The sequence below is a fragment of the Orcinus orca genome, chromosome 21, assembly GCF_937001465.1.
Source record: "Orcinus orca chromosome 21, mOrcOrc1.1, whole genome shotgun sequence".
In the NCBI taxonomy this organism is placed as follows: domain Eukaryota; kingdom Metazoa; phylum Chordata; class Mammalia; order Artiodactyla; family Delphinidae; genus Orcinus; species Orcinus orca.
Genome location: NC_064579.1, coordinates 12,865,343 through 12,886,444, shown reverse-complemented (window position 1 = coordinate 12,886,444; position 21,102 = coordinate 12,865,343). Strand labels below are relative to the sequence as shown.

Genomic DNA, 21,102 nt, shown 5'->3' with positions numbered 1-21,102 from the left:
TATCCAAGATGTCTGCAGTATTTTGGAGCGAGTTCTATGAATAAATACTAACGTTCTTCTTGTGTTTGTGTGTGTGTGTGTGCCATAAAAGCAACTTTGCAGCCCTCAGAATGTGAATTGCAGAGATTTAGAGGGCCGGCATTCTACACCCCTACACTTTGCGGCAGGCTATAACCGTGTGTCTGTCGTGGAGTACCTCCTACACCATGGTGCCGATGTCCATGCCAAAGACAAAGGGTATGCATTAGAATTTCACTGTTTGGGATTCATTTTCTTGATACTTAAAATTTCTTTTCTTTATATTTTTGAAGTTTTAGGTATTTTTCCCCTATTAAGAAAGTAATGCATGTTTTTTTTAAGTTTAAAGCATAAATTAAAACATTATGGAAATGTATAGTATAGAAAGTGAAAAGTCCCTCTCACTCCACCTCCTAGAGATTACAGCATCAAAATTTTGTTGTAACCGTCTGGAGTTTTGAAGGACCTGTCACAGTGTGTGTGCTGTTGCAGTGGAGCTTATTTTTAATGTAAATGATGATGTCACTGCACACGGTCTGCTTTGCAATTTGCCTTTTTCACCCAGTAGTATATGCTGAATGTCTTTCCATGTCAGTACTTAATAGTTCATTTCATCCTTTTAATGCCTATATATAGTATTTTACTGCATTATGTACATGTGTTTATATAGTTTGTAATTTATTGTTCATCCCTTTTTTTGCTATTAAAAATGTTTAATCTCCTCCTAAAAGAAGCCACCCATCCCAAAGTCATATTAATAGAAACATAATTTTATTTTTACTCATTCAGATATTCTCTATTTTTTATTAGTTTACTGAACTGTTTTAATTTATCTAGATAGAGTTTAAAGCAGCCGTGGAAGCTATTTAGAAAAGCAAGAAGGAAGTTTTAACTGAAATGAGCTTCCATATCCTGAGTTAATTTCATATCATCTCAAAATATAAATAAGCACCTTTCTGTGTAATTATATACCAGACTGCTGTAGAATTAAACCACACAACTTAGACCTCAGTTAACCATTTTGGGCTTATTTATCTTTTAAAAGGGATACATCAGACATGAATATTTAATAATATTATCACTAGCTCTTTCAAAGTATTATGGTGCGTTAGAGAGGAACCAACATTTGTTTCTATTGCCATCAGCGCCCCCCACTTTATTCTTGGCCACGCCGCGTGGGATCTTAGTTCCCCGACCAGGGATTGAATCTGCACCCCCTGCATTGGAAGTGCAGAGTCTCAACCACCGGACCGCCAGGGAAGTCCCTCTATTGCCCCATTTTAGCAGTCAGTATTTTTGGCCTCAAAACATTAAAAACAAAAACAGAAAAACCTGATCTCTCTAAGTAAAAAGGTACTAACTTGATACCTTGTGTTTGCTGTGTACTAAGTGCAACTTAAACTTATCTTTTTGATGCACCCTTTTTTATGGGGACATCTTTGTCCTTTTAGAATGCCAGCTGCCTTCCAATCAGAACTTAGAGTCATCACAGGATAGTTTGCTCATCTGACTAGAGTTTATGGTTGATTTCATTATTTTCTTTACAGAATACTGAAGTTTCTCTATCACTTGGATTTTGAGTTTTCATTGCTTGGCACCTAAATATTTAAATCTATGCACAGAAACCACTACCAGATTATTAACAATAAAAAAAAAAGCCAAAAACAAAAGGTTGAACTTGCCTAAGTAAATAAGTTAGATTGCATTGTGTATTTTATAAGTAAGCAAGCATACAGTTTTCACTAGGAAGACCCAAATGGAAGAAAATCTGAGAGATGATAAAACCAGGTTATTAATTAGTTATTCCTGAAATCTCTTTGTAGTGTTGCTCTTTATATTGCCAGGATGAAACCTGAATTAAAAGTATTATAATAGAACCTTTTTTTATGGGTATATCTATATGTATTTTAAGAATAAAGATTGCTGTGAAATTTATATCCATCACCAAGAAACTAAGCAAGTCCTTATATTGAAAGGGACATTTTTGAAATTTTTGAAATTGTTAATCCTTATTTGGAAATGGATGATGCTATCTTCAAGATCAGAGGAGAATTTTTTTTTTAAGTGACTGCTCAGTATAATCAATGCCATAGAGAATTATTTTTATTATACATATCATTTTAATGCAAAGATTTGTTGTATGTCTTTAAAATAATTTTCTTTTGTTTAGTGGCTTGGTGCCTCTTCATAATGCTTGTTCATATGGACACTATGAAGTAGCTGAGCTCTTGGTAAGGCATGGGGCTTCTGTCAATGTGGCAGACTTATGGAAATTTACCCCTCTACATGAAGCAGCAGCTAAAGGAAAATATGAAATCTGCAAGCTCCTTTTAAAAGTATGTAATTTTAAATTATAAAGTAATTATATTTATTATTTGGTTAGGACATAAAATTACATCAGAGTAAATTATTCTATAATACAGTACAGTAAGTGCTGTAGAGACTGCTTCCATTCTCTATTTTAGGGGGATGTTTAAGTGTGATATCATGATACTCACGTAGCTTTGAGTAATGTCTGAAGTGCCTTTCTGAACTGACTTGATTATGTTGAGTCCATCACAGTTCAGTAAGGTAGGTTTTGGAAAGAGTTGAATTAGTTTGCATTGCTTATCTGATACTTACAGTATTAATATCAGAAAACATTTGTACGAGAAGAACCAAGTTTTTCCATCAAGTTTGATTTTTTCTTCTTACTAGCTATTATTGTTAACAAGCTCATTTCTAATTATTAAGCATTATTTAAACATTAAAGGATATGAAGTTAAATTAAAAGATGTGAAATTAATTAAAAGATGTGAAAAATGACTGGAGATGTATTTATGTCATTTTCTCTTTTTTTTTTTTTTTTTTTAAACTAGAGAAAAACTTGTCCTGGTTAAATATAAAATTCTTCTCCTGCAACTTTCATGGGATCAAGTATGTTCTTATAAGTTTTGAGAATAACACTGTATTTGATACTCATTTTTATTATCACTGGTTAGTAAGAAATAACTTCTAGGACAATGTGAATTCATTGTCTAGGTTGATTATTCCAGATTTCTCCATTGGGCCTATAGCAGTCTGTGTCAGGCCTGTAATAAAGATTCTTGACTTTTATTGACCTTATTTCATAGGTATAGATGATTAAACTTTTAAAATCAAATTAACTGTTAATACATTTCTACCTAATTTCATGATAGGTTCTAAGACTTACAATGGAAATATTTTTAAATTACCAAACTTTCTTTTTATTGATTCCATTTGGAATTAAGTACTTTTTCCACCTGTGTGTCTTCCTCTTCTCACTTCATCAACACTGAATATCTCTATATAATTGAAATCTGGTCAACATTAATATCCAGGCCATGATTAAAAGGAAAAGTGGTTTCTGAAGACAGCTTGGAGTCTGAGAAAGTATATGATACGAAAAGTAAAAGACACTCGACACCTTTCCCACTCACCATCACTGTTGATCCTGAGGCTTGGGGCTTTGGTTGGGAAGTATTGATAGTTAGAAAGCTGATCCAGTATATTGCTAAGTAGGAATTTTGCAAGAAAGACCAAATATTGCCTCTGTTTTTCACAATGTGTATAGAATCGATAATCTTTCTTTGGGTGAGTGAAGGTGAAGTTAAAAATAAAGAAACAAAACAAAGATACTACAGAAAACACAAACCCCATTTGGTTATTTTGTAGCATGGAGCAGATCCGACTAAAAAGAACAGAGATGGAAATACACCTTTAGATTTGGTAAAAGAAGGAGACACAGATATTCAGGACTTACTGAGAGGAGATGCTGCTTTGTTGGATGCTGCCAAGAAGGGCTGCCTGGCAAGAGTGCAGAAGCTCTGTACCCCAGAGAATATCAACTGCCGAGACACCCAAGGCAGGAACTCAACCCCTCTGCACTTGGCAGGTACGCATCACCAGCACTTGCAAGGCTCACGATCTTTCTTAGATGCCTAATACAGCTCACCAGAAGATGAAAGAAATGCTGAGCATGAAGAGTGCTACTCAGAAAATGCTTGATGGATGTTATTTTAAATAATTTCTTATTATAAATTATATAAATTTCTTATTGTAAATGTCTTATACTTAATTATGTGATAGTAGTGTAAAGCAAAAAGTATTAATGTTTTCTGGTCCTTATCATTTATATACATATTTTCCTTTTTCTTTTAAGCTGACATTTGCCTTTTCTCATTCTAACAGCAGGCTACAATAACCTGGAAGTAGCTGAATATCTTCTAGAGCACGGAGCAGATGTTAATGCCCAAGACAAAGGTGGTTTAATTCCTCTTCACAATGCAGCATCCTATGGGGTGAGCATGCTAAAGTTAAAGTCTAGAAAACTTCACTGATATTTACTACTTTGTTAAATGCATACCATGCATGCAATAAGTAGATATCTAACCAACAGCATAATTTAGCACAGTTTTAATCTTACTATTCAGAGTGTTTCTAGCCTTCTCAGGCATAACTATCTTTTGGCCAAGGACCATACTTTTTATAGCTTTTTGGTCTCTTCACATTATCTAGCACAATAATTGGTATGTAATGGCTGCTCAGTTAATATTTATTGATGTAGATAATAAATCTTAACTCTGCCTTAAGTAGATTTTAGAAACTATGAAAGCCAGGAGGTTCCTCTGTAGGCATGGAAATTATGCTTGCCTATGTTTATCCTCAGCATCTTAGAAAGATTCAAGAAAATGGTTGAGTTATTGGTGTATATGGTTTCATAGAGTTCAGATGACTAGCTGAAACCCCACAGTGAAAGTCACAATTGATTCTTGCAAAGCCCTGTAACTGTAGTCTGTAATCATCAGCTGAAAGAGGAAGAGGGTTGTATTCCAGTGCCTTGACATTTGTTGGACTGACTGCCTGGAAGTCACCAAGGCCCACTTTAGGTCTGATGAATCACACAGGAAGAAGATGAATGCTTTTGTGCTTGTCAGAATCCCTATTTGACTGTAAAGATGCACACGTGCCAGAATGTACATACTAGGGGCTCTCATAGATGGAATCATTATTGGTGAGGACAGTTTCTAGATTTGCAAAAGCCTGACAGACTATAAGTAAAAACTAATCACCATGATTTCCATATTCTCTTACTCTCTTCTCCCTTGCCCTTCATAATGAGAATATCTGCATCTTCTCATGCCCCCTCTCAAAGACCAGTATTTCAGGGAGATGACATGTCTGAGTGGGAATAATCAAGGAAAGCAAACAATCTAGTTTCAAGTTGGACAGAAAGGAAAGAAAATTTTACTTCCAAGTGTGATATATGCTAATTGAAAGTTATCAGATTTAATAAATATATTATTAGTACTGAAATCCTCTTGAAACTTCTGTATTTGAAGTTATCTTTCCAAAGATAATTAATCCTTTATTAAAATCATTAGAATTTTCTTTTAGCCTTCTTTCATATAAAATTCTCAATTTCACTGTACTACGTGTATTTCTACTGAAGACCAGGCATGCTAAATATTTACTGCTAATATACTACATATACATGTGTGTATAATCCTTTTACCTTTGAGTTATAAGTATAGATATGTATCATTTGGAGAATAATGTCCAATATTTTTCTTAGCATGATCCTTCTCTCCATATCTCCAAGCCTCAGTTAAAAGTTTATCAGTTAAGAGTTTATAAAGCTGATGGGATCAGTGTCTTTTAACTTCTGTATAAATCTACTAATGAGTGAGGATAGGTGTAGGCAGTAGAATTATACTTCTTGACTTGATCTAGTAAAACATATACTGTCAACTGTGTAGACTATGTTGATCTATGTACTGTGTTTCCAGTATATCCCATACTTTGTGGATGTGGAAAAGTTCAGTCCTGTCAGTCTTTTCCTTTCATAGCTTTCATAGTTGTCACTGAGGATGAAGAAAGTAAAACTAAATTTTTAAGGTTTAAGTATAGTATTTTACCTTTTAATTCCCATTCTTCTGATGGGAAAGGTGTTGAGATTCTACTTATTACACATATGTGTCAATTTGTGACCAGTGTGAAAGAAAGAAAATTTATAGTGGTTCTCTTTTGTGGCTAAATATAATAAGGTAGAGTGCAGGACGGCCTTGTCTTTGTTCATATTCCCTTGCAGCTATCTTGCCATTAGCTGAGGGAGTGTAATGCAGTCCGCCTCCTGACCAGAGGCCCGCTGTCCCGTTTTCATAAACTTATTTCACCATTATCCACAACTCCTGCTCTCCTCTTCTAACTCCAAGTGAGAAAGATCATGAGCATTTTTAGTTTCATTCTCTCTTTTTATGTTATCCTGCTTTTTATCACATCCCTACTGCTGAGCTCTTTGTAAATGAATGTAGCTTATGGAGGTAAAAATGAAGAGAAAGTTCTCCAGGCTGTGTAGAGGGCATTTGGTAGAGGTTTCAGTCAACCTGGTTCATCCCATCCTTCTACTAAAGAATGCTAATGAGCTAGACAGTATGTTTGTAGCAAGTACTTTTGCCTCAGTGTGTGGGTGGATTTTTTGACTCACTCTAAAAATCCTTCTTGTATTAAACTTGGAAACTTAAAAATCAAATATCTGTGAGCTAATGACTATGTACTCTTATTCACTAAAACCTTTACTTTGATGGTTTCTTGACTTTTTTTGGTTACCATGTTTTTACCATGTACAACATATACCCACCCCCCCACCCCCAGTAACATCTCATAGTGATTTTCAGTTGGCAGTAGGTAAGGTCATTCCCTCCATTGAGAATCTCTGCTCCATGAAATAATTTTATCTAATGCAATTTGTATATCATATAACCTGTTGTCAGTAACCACATCAAATCTGTATTTATCTCAGTCTCAATTAGTAGACTTAAAATAAGGACCAAGGTTAACCATGATATAAAAAATGTTTAAGCTACTTTATCTTACTTTAGCTAAGGGGTACATATAATTATATTTTCATTATCTCTAGACATATAAATCCATATGTCTTTCCAAAGCCCCTTTTTATTCATACAGCACATAAGCCTTGGCTGGATATTTTAATGAAATTATAGGGCTCTGTTAGGGTGGCAGAACACTGGTTACATAGTATTAATATCAATGATGCTTGGACTGGCCTGGCTGCATGGTGTATATGATGTACTGCCCTGAAGTGATAGTTTTGTGAAGGAGATTTTGGTGGCACTTTGTATGGAATAGAGGCTTCTATATTTAAGATAAGGCGATTGGTAGAGTAGTTTTAGGTACCCAGTGATCTCTGCTTAAATAGCTTTTCCCTGATATCATACTCTCTGCCATTTTCAACCTGTCAGGAAATGGCGCTTGTGTTTTAGTCTAGCAAGACCATGCAGGCAGATGTGGCGAAATGGAGACCTGAATTTGGAGTCTGAACCTCTGGGATCTAGTCTTTAATCTTTTCCTCCATAACCCACAAGTCTTCAGCAAGTGCCTTAATCTTTCTAATCTTCACTGTCCTCACTAGTAAAACTTAGATGCTGAGACCGTCTTTACAGGGTTATTGTGATAATTAGATAAGACCATGCATGTGGAAAGTGCATTCTGTCCAAATCCAAGGGAATACAGTTATTATGAGATAACTCGATCCACACAGCCCTCATACTGGGCCGGTCAGAATAAGGTCTGTGTGTCACTTTTATATCTCACAGCCTTAGGAATTAGCTGTATGTTTGACCAGCTCAATATCAGTATTAAATAGATTAATTGACTTCAGTAATGGATAATGACTGGTAGCTGCAGATAAAATAATTGTGTGAGATATCTGAAATTACATAAAGTTACTTAAGCTGTTATTTATTGGTCATCATTCTTTGATACATATTTTACCTTTTTTCCTCTGGAGAGCTCAGTCAGCTCTCTGTGTGTCTTTGGGCCTTTTTATATAGAAAGAACTTACCACTTCAGTTTTTCCAAAAGGAGAAACAAAGACATAGTTTAAGAAGTTTAAATAAAAGTTACAGATTTCATGAGAGTATATATTAATGGTAATGTGCATTATCCTGTTTAGTGTTTTTGTATTATAATGCCTTATATTATTTTTTAATATACATTTACACAAGACAACTAATTTTTTTGCTCTTCAGTAGATATAAAGCATTGATATTTATTTACCACACAGCATGTAGTTTTCTATTATCTCATAAGAGTAAATCAATTTGCTGAGTTTTCTCTCTCAAATTTTTCATTTTTTAATGCTTTCTCTAAAATGTATAATGTTAGGGGGATTTCATGACATTATCGTACAATTAAATTGCTCTAACTGGAACCCAAACACGTTTCTCTTCTCCCTACTTCCCAACTTTCTAAAATTAAATTAGGGCCCTTGCAGTGTTTTTATGTTGCATTTGTCATTTAAAGCATTTTGTATTGCAGCTGAATTTTGAAACCATATTAAGTTGACTCCTGGAAACGTTCCAGCAGAGTTCAATTCCTTTTCTAGACCTTCTAGTTCAATGCTTTGCTCTTATGTATTGTATAGGACTGAGCTGTAGCTTATTTATTGCATTTGTCACCGTTAAATTTCAGTTACTTTTTTTGCCCCAGTGGTGTGGCTGTTTAAAAGATTTAAGAATTGTGTTTTTAGTCTACTTGGGTGGCAGCATATTTCCTGTTTATTGCTGTTTCAGATGTTTGTCAGCAAATTTAATAAGCACGTAATTGGTTTCTCTAAGCATAAACTATAAATTTAATATAAAGAAAGTTTAATAATACATACCATATATATGATTCATTTTATACACACACACACGTAATTTTCCTTGGACTGTCTAACTTTGGAAGCCTATACAAATTAGTCTACCAAATTATATTATACTGCCAACACAAATGGAGTAGAATAAAACTAATCATCAGGAACCTAGTTTAAACACCCCATAACCTTACTGGGGAGAAGCTTGAAATTACTGCGTGCTTTTGGGTTAATTGAACAAAAATAGCTATTCTTTTCAACGTATATCCTTTGAATAAGGGAGATAAATCACTGGGGTCTGTTTTGTTTTAAGTGATTTTGATAGTGCTACAAATGTTACCTATTTTTATCATTTGTGTTAGAATCAATTTTATAATCATGATATACCTCATTCATAATCCCCAAAAGATCACAAAACATGGCCTGTTCTCAGAAGCCCTAGTCTGGTTATGCTCTTTTTTGTTGTTGTTGTTGTCTTTATATTGTCAGAGCAAATATGGAAGCTTTCTTAGAAGTTGTCTGATTTGTATTTTCCTCTGTTTTCTGAAATCACTTTTCCTAAAATTAACAAGTATTTGTATTATATTAAAAAAAACACCAAAAAATACTTTAATACTACCTCAGAAGAAGTACCTATTCTTTTTGAAGTGAGTGTCTTCAAGAGAGCAAAGAAAATATTAAGGAATTTTAAAGGAAAATTTGAAGAAACATGCCCTAAATTCTATCCTGGGATACTTCTGTCCTTACTTTCCCCATCTCTTCCCATTCTCATGAAATTCAGCTTCAGATAGGTATTCAGCAAATGTTTGGTTGGTGGGTGAGTCGGTAAGAGAGAGTAAGTGAATAAGTAAATGACCCCCTTATCTGTGCTCTGACCTTTTGTGTGAAACCATTTACAGGACATCATTACTTAGATATTGTACCTCAGAAACCACACACCCCAAGTGAACCTTCCTTATAGTTTCATTCCTAATTAAACTTCTGCTACTCAATTTCTGTTAATGCTTCCATCTACCTTTTTTTTTTCTTAATCTTCTAGACCAAATTAAAAAAGAAAAAAGGCAGTCACCTTTGACTTTTTTTTTCATCTTTCTTCCTCTGTGGTTAATTTGTCTTTCTAAAACCTGATTTTTTTGCCTTCAAAATTTCTCAAATTTAGCTCTTCTTTTCCGTTCTTCTCTAACCATCACAGTTGAGGATCTTATCACCTCATGCCCAGGTTATTAGTTAATGCGTCTGCAGCTGACATTTCCTCCACCCCCTAAGTCATTTTGGCTCGACAGACTAATTTTTGTAAAAGGTTTTTTATGTTACTTTCCCAAAGGCTGAAGAAAGAACATTGAGAATCTTTGAGATGAGTGTTTTCAATAAATAGATCAGGTTGCAATAGGTTAGAAAGAGAAATGGGAAGATAAAGAGAAGCAATGGTTATAGGTTGCTGGTTTGAAAAGTTTGACAAACAGGTTAGCCCATTATTAGGAAACTTGGAGTCAGGTAATAGTTTCATCTTATATGTTTATTTTTAAGATAGATCTGAATATAAGACTGAATAAAAAAAATTTTTAAGGCTCCCATGAAGAATTACAGGGTAACAGAATAATTGTGGAATTGATATTTTAGAGGAAGCAAGAAAAGATGAAGTCCAAAATACAGGTGGAGGGGTGCAATGAATATTCTTTTTTTATAGAAGAAACTTCTGTTAAGGATGAGAATAGAGATATAGAGGGAATGAAATGTTAAATAAAAACAAGTGTACCTGAAGGAGCTTTACCAAATAATCTCATTCTTACCTCTTGGCATCCTTTTGTTTTTCTTCAGCATGTGGACATTGCAGCGTTACTGATAAAATACAACACATGTGTAAATGCAACAGACAAGTGGGCATTTACTCCTCTTCACGAAGCAGCCCAAAAAGGCAGGACACAGCTCTGTGCCCTACTCCTGGCACATGGTGCAGATCCAACTATGAAGAACCAAGAAGGCCAGACACCTTTAGATCTGGCAACAGTAAGTCCTCATTTCAAAATATTTAGACTTGCTTGTTATACTTTCAGAAATGACAGTAAATTCCAGGGCTTAACAGGTTTACCTCTAGTGGTGCATATATCTCTTGGAAGAAGAACAAATTTCCTTCCTTATGAATTTTTTTAAGTTCTCATTTTTATATAATTTAAAACTATTAAGGCAAACTAAGCAGTAAGTTAATTTTTTTTTTGCCATACTTAACTTGGAGGGAAAACATGAATCATAGAAAAACTTGTATATAGATTGTATTCGTAAAGTATCTGAGCACCTTCTACTGTGGCTTATTATTCTAGAGCATCTGATGTTCATGGTAATTTACCTGAGGGGGGTGAGGTAGTCAAAGAAAAAATTATCTTCTAAGCAGTATATCGTTCTTCTGAAGATGGAAAAGTAAACTGACATACTGTAGAAATAGTTTCAAAATCAAGAATTAAATTTTTGTGGTTAAATGATATTTAACTACAGAATTAAACACAGTAAAGAAACATCTTTCCTGAATTTTCTGGAAATCAGGGAGTTACTGTATGGTCACATAATTGAGAATTTTTTAACCAAAAAACTTTTCTAAGCCACATTCTGTTTTATATATCTGTTGCTGAGTAACAATTTTCAAAACACTTAGTAGCTTAACCAAAACCAAGTGAGTGGCTAGTACAGTGCCACTCACAGTTATAATTCCTCACAGTCCTCTGGGTTGACTGGGCTCAGCTAGGCAGTTCTGCTGTTCTGCCAGCTCCCTTTAGCTGGGAGCTCAGCTGAGGCTGCAGCATCTCGGATGGCCTTAAATCCTACAGTACCTCTCTCTGCGTAGTATTTCACACTCAGTGGTCTAGTTCGAATTTCTTTACAGCATGGGAGGATGACTTCTAAGAGAAAAAAAGTAGAAACTGCCAATCCTTTTAAAGCCTGGCTCAAAAGCCTCAGAACATCACTTCCTCTACATTCTATTGGTCACAGAAACTCATAGGCAACCCAGATTCCAGGGAAGGGAGGTGCCACCTCTGATGGAAGGAGGGGCACAGATGTACATGGAAGTAAGAATTGATAGCTGGCTCTCTTTGGGGACAATCTCCCACATACTCTAACAACAGTTGTGCCTAGCAGACTGTAGAGTTCGTGAATAAGCTAGCCAAAATAAGTGCTGTCCCTTTAAAGTTTCACCAGATTTTGATTGTACATTAAATTATTAAGTATGCACTAAATAACTGAACAAAAATTATTGTAGTTGTTAAGCATAAACAACACATACTATGTATGGAAACTCCTTCTAAAGAAGAGATGATTGAGAATCAGCATTCTAAAATGTGCTCCTTTTTAGATGAAAGATGAAATATTTTATTTTTTTAACTCTATTCAAATCTTTGTTAATTTACATGTCCTTTGAATACATGTGTAATAAGTATGAACAATTGTGTGCACACTTTGCATTTAGTGTTAAAAAGTATTTCTAGGAGTCAACATAGTTCACATTCTTGGATTTTTTTCACAGTTAACTTTTTTCTGTGTGTGTGGTGAGAATACTTAAGATCTACTCTCAGCAAATTTCAAGAATATAGTACAGTACTTATATAAGTACTTACAGTACTTATTAACTATCGTCACCAAGCTGCACATTAGATCTTCAAAAGATGAAATATTTTTTTTAAATTGTGTAGTTTCTCCATTCTACCTATTGAAACTACTGGGACTCTTTGGAGCTGTGGATCAGAGAAGGAAGGAGGAAGGAATGATCAAAACCCAATAGGGGGGCTTCCCTGGTGGCGCAGTGGTTGGGAGTCCGCCTGCCGATGCAGGGGACACGGGTTCGTGCCCCGGTCCGGGAAGATCCCACCTGCCGCGGAGCGGCTGGGCCGGTGAGCCATGGCCGCTGAGCCTGTGCATCCGGAGCCTGTTGCTCCGCAACGGGAGAGGCCACAACAGTGAGAGGCCTGCGTACCACCAAAAAAAAAAAAAAAAAAAAAAAACCCAATAGGGAATAATGGAGCATTCATTAAAGAAAGAATTCACTAAGCATTTTGTCCTTAGTGAGAAACTTATTGTTTTAAAACGTAATTTTTTTGTGTTATTTTATTTTATTTATTTATTTTTTTAGGCTGACGATATCAGAGCTTTGCTGATAGACGCCATGCCCCCAGAGGCCTTACCTACCTGTTTTAAACCTCAGGCTACTGTAGTGAGTGCCTCTCTGATCTCACCAGCATCCACCCCCTCCTGCCTGTCTGCTGCTAGCAGCATAGACAACCTCGCCGGCCCCTTAGCAGAATTGGCAGTAGGAGGAGCGTCTAACGCTGGGGATGGCGCAGCAGGCACAGAAAGGAAGGAAGGAGAAGGCAAGTACACCTGTGAACGCATATTGGTTTTGCGGTTTTAAGTGAACAGATTCACTTTTCTATTGGTAGTTATTGAACACCTCACTTAAAGACATCCTGTCTGTAAGTTTTCATGTACACAACAGCTTATAAGAAATATGTCTTCGTAGAATAAATTCTTTGGCATCTACTTTGTTCTTACTTATGTATATCCCAGTATATCCTTTTCCAACCATAGTATCTTATTGAACTGACTGAGTCTTATTACTGAAATTATATCAGAAAAATACTGAGAAATTATGTAAGAAATAAAAACTGAAACAATAGCTGATAAATGAAAGCTGAAACAATAGCTGATAAATTTGGATTTTTTAATTCCACTGTTAAATATTTCACTAAAAGCATTATATTATGCTTTATAATATTAATATAAGTACTACTGATAAGATAAACTCTGCTTTTATTTCCCCATCAAATTCAGAGATAACTTGAAGTAAAATCATCTGCACAGCCAAGGGTGTCAAAGAGCCGCGGCTTTAAATAAATACTGGAACTTCCTTTAGATTGATAAACTTCTTTCTGAAAAACTTTAATGTATGTCTGTTTTAGTTGCTGGTCTTGACATGAATATTAGCCAATTCCTGAAAAGCCTTGGTCTTGAACACCTTCGGGACATCTTTGAAACAGAACAGGTAAGCTCTCATACATAGTTGAGTCTTTTTAATTTAATATTAAGAGTTATTAATTGCCACTTGTTCTTTCTTTTTCTGCTTCTTCGCTGCTCTTTTAAAACTCAAAACAAATTTCTGAAAAAGCTAGAGGAATCTAGTATTTTATGCTTCTTTCCAAAATTGTCTAACAGATGATTAGAGTCTGTTATTTTGTTGTATCTTTATAAGCAGTCTGGCTCAATATGTTTTATTACATATCAAAACAGGCCATGAAACCCCTGCAAAAGAATGTTTTCAAAATCTTTCCTCATTATTTTGTTTCCAAAAAGTGTTAGCCATTATTCATCTCATTTTATTACTAATGTGACTAGACTCCACTTAAAACTAGTGAGAAATTTTTATGTTAACTATTTAGCAAAATCTTCATGAAGCAGTTATCCATTACTGGATAGCAAAATAATTCTTGGGCAAGTGTACATTTTAAAAATTGCTTCTTTATGAAGTTTCCATTGCCTAGTTGGAGCCTAAAATAATGCTGAACCAAAACTTGGCCATATGCTTATAGACTTAGCCTATTTTCAGATATATCTGAAATGGCTGTGAAGGTCTTAGTATGAAGTCATCATTAGGGTGTTTATGAATTAAGATCCTTCTGTTTGTCATTCTGTTTTTCTACAGGATAATGAGTTTTTAACTTATCACTGTATGATTTTATTACCATTAACTATCAAATAATAAATTCCTGAGTTTGACTTGACTGTTACTAATACACACAGCATCTTAGAGTGGGAAAGATCTCTAGAGGTCACTAAGTCATTCTCCCAGATGTGGGAATTACCCTTTTTATATCCATGTGGGACAATAACTTGTTACAATTTGGGCAGGTATGATAAAATGCTTGTAATTTAAAGTACACCCAAATCTGCCCCATGTATAATCTATTAATCTTATGTTTACATTTTACCCTATTTTGCACAGAAATCTAACCTCTGGTCTACATATTAGACTAGCATTAGTTTCATAGGGCTGCCATAACAATTTCCCACAAATCTGTGACTTAAACAACAGAAATTTATTCCCTCACATTTCTGGAGGCCTGAAGTTCAAAATCAAGGTGTCGGCAGGGCTGCACTCCCTACAGAGGCTCTAGGGGAGAATCTGCCCCATGCCTCTGCCAGCTTCTAGGCCCTTTGGCTTCTGGCCACATCCTTCCAATCTCTGCTTCTGTCTTCACCGTGCCTTCTCTGTGTCTGTCTTCTCTTCTGTGTGTCTTTTGTAAGGACACTTGCATTGAGTTTAAGGCCTCCCCATATAGTCCTAGATGATCTCCTTATCTCAAGATCCTTAACTGAATTTACATTTGCAAAGATGTAAAAAAAGTTTTTCAAAAAAGATTCTTTGCAAGTTCTGGGGATTAGAACATGGACATATCTTTTTGAGGCCACCATTCAGCTCACTACAACATAATATAGCCCTTCTTATATTTCTAAGACCTAGTCAACTTATCGTGGATTTACCCTTCCAACCAACCACCCACCCACCCTTACAGAGTTTCTCCTAATTTAGCATAAATTCACCTTCTTTTTCAGTTATTCTTTAAATGGATATAGTGTCCAAATTCTTCACTGGCCTCTTTGCCCCATCTGATTTCTTTGTTAGGCATATAGTCAGTTTAGAGTTAATTAAAAGCTCCAGGTCTTTTTCATATCAATTATGATGTTAAGATTTTCTAATGTCTTTTTTTTTTTTAGCTGAATTTCTTCATATTATATATTGTAGTTGATCTTTAATGCTCTTGATGATCAAAACAGTTGGGTAGAAATAGCACTGGACTAAAAGAAGACCTTGATTCTGATTAAGGCATTTAACCTATCACTTGCCTTACCTGTAAAATATAATAATACTTTCAAAAGTCCAGATAGTTAAAATTCCCAGTCAGATGCTTCTGTGCCAGTTTTTAAAATATACTTTAATGAAACATCAGTTGTATCTTCTGTCTGGTGGGGAGGACTTCATAAACTGCTATAATAATTTCCTTTTCCTTTAAGCTGCACCTGCCGTTGATTCACCCTCTGGTTTGGAGATTTCTTATGAGAATAGCCTAAACAGTAAGACTCTTTTTCCTTTATCCTTCCCTTGAAGGTATTAAAGCTGTTTTAGAAGCAGTATCCTCTGCTAAAGCCATATTCCAGCCATCTCCCTTCTTCCCAAATCATATCCACAATAACTGTGAAATTTCACATATCTTTGCTTAATAAAAACAGACGCTAATTCAAATAATTCCAGTTAACCGTTTTTCAAGAGTTCAGTTTCTACTCTTTTAATCAGTTCGCATCATAATTTTATGTTTTCTTTTTTCTGTTTTACTTTATATATTCTCTTTTATAGTAACTGATTTCCTGTGGCCTGGTTATCTCACTTTATTGATTTTAATAGTTTAATAGTTTAGTCTTAACAGTTGGTCCTTTTGACAGCTTATCCTGGTTTCATCAGTTTCATTGTTATCTTTTTCACTTCAGTTTTGTTCTGAGTAAATGGTTCCATTGATTTTCCTTTTGCCAGAATAATTTCTGTATCTTTTTTTTTTATCAATATGTTGACTCTTCCATTTAATGTCTATTACCTAGCATAGCTCTTTCCTCCAGACAAATGATATCACCATTCATTGTGTTGAACTCTGTGTGACTGTCTTTTGGCCCAGTCTTCAAGCAGTTAAAGTTTTATTTTGACTACAATTGTTACTTGACTAGCCTTTAGTTATAGAGTAATACCTTCTGTAACCCTTTCCATAACTTACCCAGAGGATTTTCTGCCATTAACATTCTATGTCAGTCCGGTAATATATGATGAGGGCCAGGTATTTGTGAGGTGAGGCAAAGTGTTAGGGTGTATGTATTGTAGCCATTTAGTTCATGTCTATTGAGCTGAAGGCAGAGTCGTCCTGTTTTCCTGAGATGCTTTGACACATAATATCTTATTGCCTCTGTTCCTACTGATAGATTCTTCTCTCTCAGTGGAGTGGGGAACATAGTTCTTTTATTTCTGGTTCCAGGGAAACTTCCTTCAGAGCATCATAGCCTCACCTCTTACCTTCACAGTTATTCTCTCTGAAGTCTCTTAACTAACTTGACTTGTTTGTCGTATATACTTTGCTAGTTCTATATTAAATAATATATACCTATGTCCTTTATAGTTAGTTAAGTATAGTACCAGTGTCACTTTGGCCCTTCCTCTATAACATAGCTTCCTGACTAGAATACTTTTTCTGTGGGAAAGACTGATTTGATTTACATTGCAATTCCTGGAACATAAATGCCGTGACTTGGAAGATTCCTTGTGAACATATTTATGGTCCACATATATATTATCATGAAAAGTGACCATATAAATTTTTACTTCAGAATCTAAAGACAAAGGAATGGACTCAAGAAATTCATTATGAACATGATTGTAAAGTTAGTTCTAATTACTGTTACTCTAGCCTGCAATCTTTTAAGCCCAAGTAAAAGAAAGGCCTTTTTCATTAAAACTCCAGTTCTTCTCACTCCACCCCAGAGAAAATGAATAAATCTTAGAAACAAGAGGCAGCCCTTCTTAAAGTAACACTCTTGAAGTAACATTTGCTTTATGTGCAAGATGACTTAGCTGATACATGGATAATATTTATTTTAAAGATTATAATTTGGTTTTAACGTGTGCTAACTATAAATAACTGGCCCAACAAACTTGTAATTTCCTGGATGTAACTAAGTTAAGGTTTTGTGGTTTTTTAAAGTGAGTTAATTTAAAGATAATTTTCAGAAAAATATTTCTAGCAGTATAAAAGCCTTGAATCTTGGAGACACATACCTAAAATCCAACTAGCCTGTTTTACTTCCAATTATTTCCATTTCTTTTATTAACACAATAATCTCATATTCACTCAGCTTCAGAATTTTGGAATAATCTTTACCCCTATTCTTTTTTTTTTCTCTAACCGTTTCTATTTACCAGGCCCTGTCACCTGTCCCTTTGAAATTGCTCTCCGATTCATCCCTTCCAATCCGCTCCACCCTGTCGTCATCTTGTTCACAGTCACTTTCCCTTCCAGGTCTGCCCTTCATACTGCCATCCTCCTGAAAGACACCTTTGTGTTGCTCTGCTGAAAAGGTGTTCTTGGACATTTTGGACACTGTCTTAACTTGGTGTGTAAAGCCCATTAGATCTGCTTTTAGCCTGCTGCTCTGTCCATCCCTTCTTTTATTCCTGTATATACATTATACGCTGATCATTATGAACTTTATTGCTAGAGTCTCTCAAATGTTCTGTAGTCTCTCACTTGATTTTCCTTTTGCACATGGTCTTCCATTTGTCTTAAACACCCTTCCCTTCTTCCTCTGCCTAAGTCCTCTTCCTTAGCTGAATTATTACTTTCTTCTAAGAACCTTTCCTGATCCCCTTCCTAGTCCTTTCTTTGTTCCCTCCCCTACTTGTAGCCTCAAGCCAGTAAGTAATCTTCCTAAGAGTTCCCATAGGGGTTCCTCCAAAACATTTACCAACCTTTACCAAATATTTGTGTTTACCTTTTATCTCCTTGGTAGAGGAAATAGCATGATCTGTAGTGGTAGGATTCTGTTTGTTCCCTGGCTCCACTCTTTTACTACCAATTTGGACCAGTTATTTACCTTTCTGAGCTGAAGTGGGTTGTTTTAGAATTAAATGAAATGTTTAATTAGTTACTTTTTTGGAAATATCTAGCATACAGAAAGTACTCATTAAATATACTATGTATGAATGAATGATAGTGAACATAAATCTAAATTCTTTAGCTTGTCATTTAAGGTTTTCCAGTTGCCAATTCCAATAAATATGAGGACAAATAGGGTAGCACGTAACTCAAAGCAACTAAATTTAATGTTTAGTTATGTTAGCTTTTTAGTCATCCTTTTTAAGAAAAATAAGCAAGAGGAAAGACAAGTATGGCAATACATTTCAGCTCTTCTGTGTAGTATTTTCATGGCATCACTGTGCCTTAATTTTCTCATAAGGACAGTAATAGTATTTCATGAGTCATTGTGAGTATTAAATGAGGTATTCATTTCATTCACGATTGGAGCTATATGTAATGAACAAATGTATCAAATGTTCTCCATGTCTTCTCTAGAAGCTAATACTATGTTTTGCTGGCCTGGTTTCTGCTTCTTTCAGACATACACTATATGTATCAATTCAGAAAAGCTAAGGACTCTTTAAATTGAAGCTACCACATAGATATGAGATCCTGTTTTTATATCAACCTTATGTGAAGTTTAGAAGGAAAAAAGAATGGAATATCAGTAAAGTAGTAAACCTTGTGCATGGTTTCCAAATTATATTAAAATCACATCTAGCTAAAAATGTAAAGACTCCTATTATGTTGTGATCTATTCCATCTCAAAGATACATATTTCAAAACTGTTGCTTTTTAAAAGCTCTGCTGAAAACTTCCTTTGGGTGATTGGAAGTGAACTGCCCATTTTGTGCAATGGAGCGATTATTTCTTAAATGGCCACTTAGGAGCAATAAAGTAAATTATTTCCAAGAATGAATGATGTATGCTTTTTGCACTGAGGAGATCGGACTCATTATATAGTATTTCATTTTGACAATAAAAACCATCAGAGCTCCAGGCCTAATATGTTAGTTTTTTAAAATGCTATGTGCAAGGATAAAGGTAGAGAGAGCTATGGATAGATAAAAATATCTTGTTTGAGTGGGAAAAAGAGTGTCTCTCAAAGGATTTCTCCGTTTCCAGAGGAAAGAGAAAATCAATGGCTAATCTTGTGGAGTAGAATTTGGGCTGTCAGAGGGGCCAGCTTCTTCTGAGCTGAAAATTGCAGTTCATCCCTCAAGAAATGTGGCCGCCCAGGACTTCACCCTGTGCCTTCAGAGCACTGCCACTGGGTGACGCTAGAGTCACAGTTCCTTTTAGTCAACAAAGGAATCTGGTAATTTTGAGTCGTGGCAGCTAACCATCTCCATCTACAGGAACGAATAACCAAAAATTTAAAACCATTGTTCTGTACAAAAATAGAATGTATGTTAGGCCTCAGGGATTGTTAGATCTGAGAATTTAGAAGAGACCTTAAAAACCATCTATCTACTCTCTTTTTTCTTCTCCAAATTGGAATTCTTTATATAGTTTCTATATAAAATGGTCTATAATCTAACTAAATGCTTGTGATATAAATCTTACTGCTTTCTAAAGCAGCCTTTTCCATGCTCGGATACTTCTTAGCACTAGGAAGTTCCTTCTTATTTTTATATAAATGCTACTTCCCTAAAGCTTCTCCTGTTTCATTATGCTGAATACCTCTCCCGTTCCCTACCATTCACCTCTGCTGCCTTCTGGATATTGGGATCTGGTATTTCCCCATTTTCAGGCTACTGGTTGTTCCCTCTTATATCTTGAGGCAAGCAAAATGTGGTAGAATTAAATAATCAAAAGGAAAAATAGCAATGACCATTTTCTACTTCTATAGCATTATTTCTCCCATTTTAATTCTCCATTGACTGAAAGCAAATTAGGGAGTATTTCAAGTGAGCAAAAAGCTGATAAGTTTATGGGGGGCAACTTTAAGAAGATTATCAGTTCATGCTTATAAAGGAAACAGAAGAATTTTCTTAATTTGACTGGATGCTATAGCATTGAAGGCAAATGGAAAAGTTTTCATCATCTGAGGAGCTGTTAAAGATGTAGCAATTAATTTTGCTTCGTTTTTCAGATTACACTAGATGTGTTGGCCGATATGGGCCATGAAGAGTTGAAAGAAATAGGCATCAATGCATACGGACACCGCCATAAATTAATCAAGGGAGTAGAAAGACTCTTAGGTGGACAGCAAGGTAAGCTATTAAAAAATAAATAGATCTCAGAAATTAGTGGTACAAGGTAAGCGTCCAGGCTGGCATTTGCTCGGGTGGCCTGACCCCAGAGCTCGTGCACTCAGCTGGGGTGGCACCTCCTGCCTCCCTGTCTCCATCCTTGACCTCGCTCTCCCTCTAGTTGCTTTAGCTAGAAATCAGAGTCACTCTTCCCTCTTCCCCAACACTTTGTATCCTAAATATCTCTGGAATCTGTGCTTCTGTCCTTTCCCACTGCTGTCACCTAATCCCTATCACTGTCATCTCTCTCCTGGACTCTCACAACCACCTTCCAGCTTATCTCTGACAGTCACCTTTGCCACCCCTCTGGTACCTTCCCTACACTGTAACCAGAAGACACTTTTCAAAATGACTATATGATCATATCATTCCAGGGCTTAAAACCCTTCAATAGAACACTGTTGCTTTTAGGATAAAATCAGATGTTCATAGCATGGCTTTTCATAATCTGACCTTTCTCTCTTACCTTATCTTGTGTCTTTTCCCCTCCCTCACAACTGTCAGCTCGGTCTTTTTCCAT

At 35.5% G+C, this 21,102-nt stretch overlaps 1 protein-coding gene across 3 annotated transcripts in view; it reads left to right on the top strand.

Annotated features, from left to right (window-relative positions):
* Positions 1-21,102, top strand: part of TNKS (tankyrase) — a 176,695-nt gene that overhangs the window by 137,547 nt on the left and 18,046 nt on the right. For all 3 annotated transcript variants that reach the window (XR_004475386.2, XM_004277152.4, XM_033400604.2), the window contains exons 14-21: positions 92-237; positions 2,189-2,354; positions 3,694-3,913; positions 4,210-4,319; positions 10,493-10,681; positions 12,792-13,029; positions 13,618-13,700; positions 20,423-20,543. Coding sequence is in view for 2 of the 3 variants with exons in the window: in XM_004277152.4 (XP_004277200.1) it covers positions 92-237; positions 2,189-2,354; positions 3,694-3,913; positions 4,210-4,319; positions 10,493-10,681; positions 12,792-13,029; positions 13,618-13,700; positions 20,423-20,543 (1,273 nt within the window). In the remaining variant the exon portion in view is untranslated. The remainder of the gene's footprint in view (positions 1-91; positions 238-2,188; positions 2,355-3,693; positions 3,914-4,209; positions 4,320-10,492; positions 10,682-12,791; positions 13,030-13,617; positions 13,701-20,422; positions 20,544-21,102) is intronic.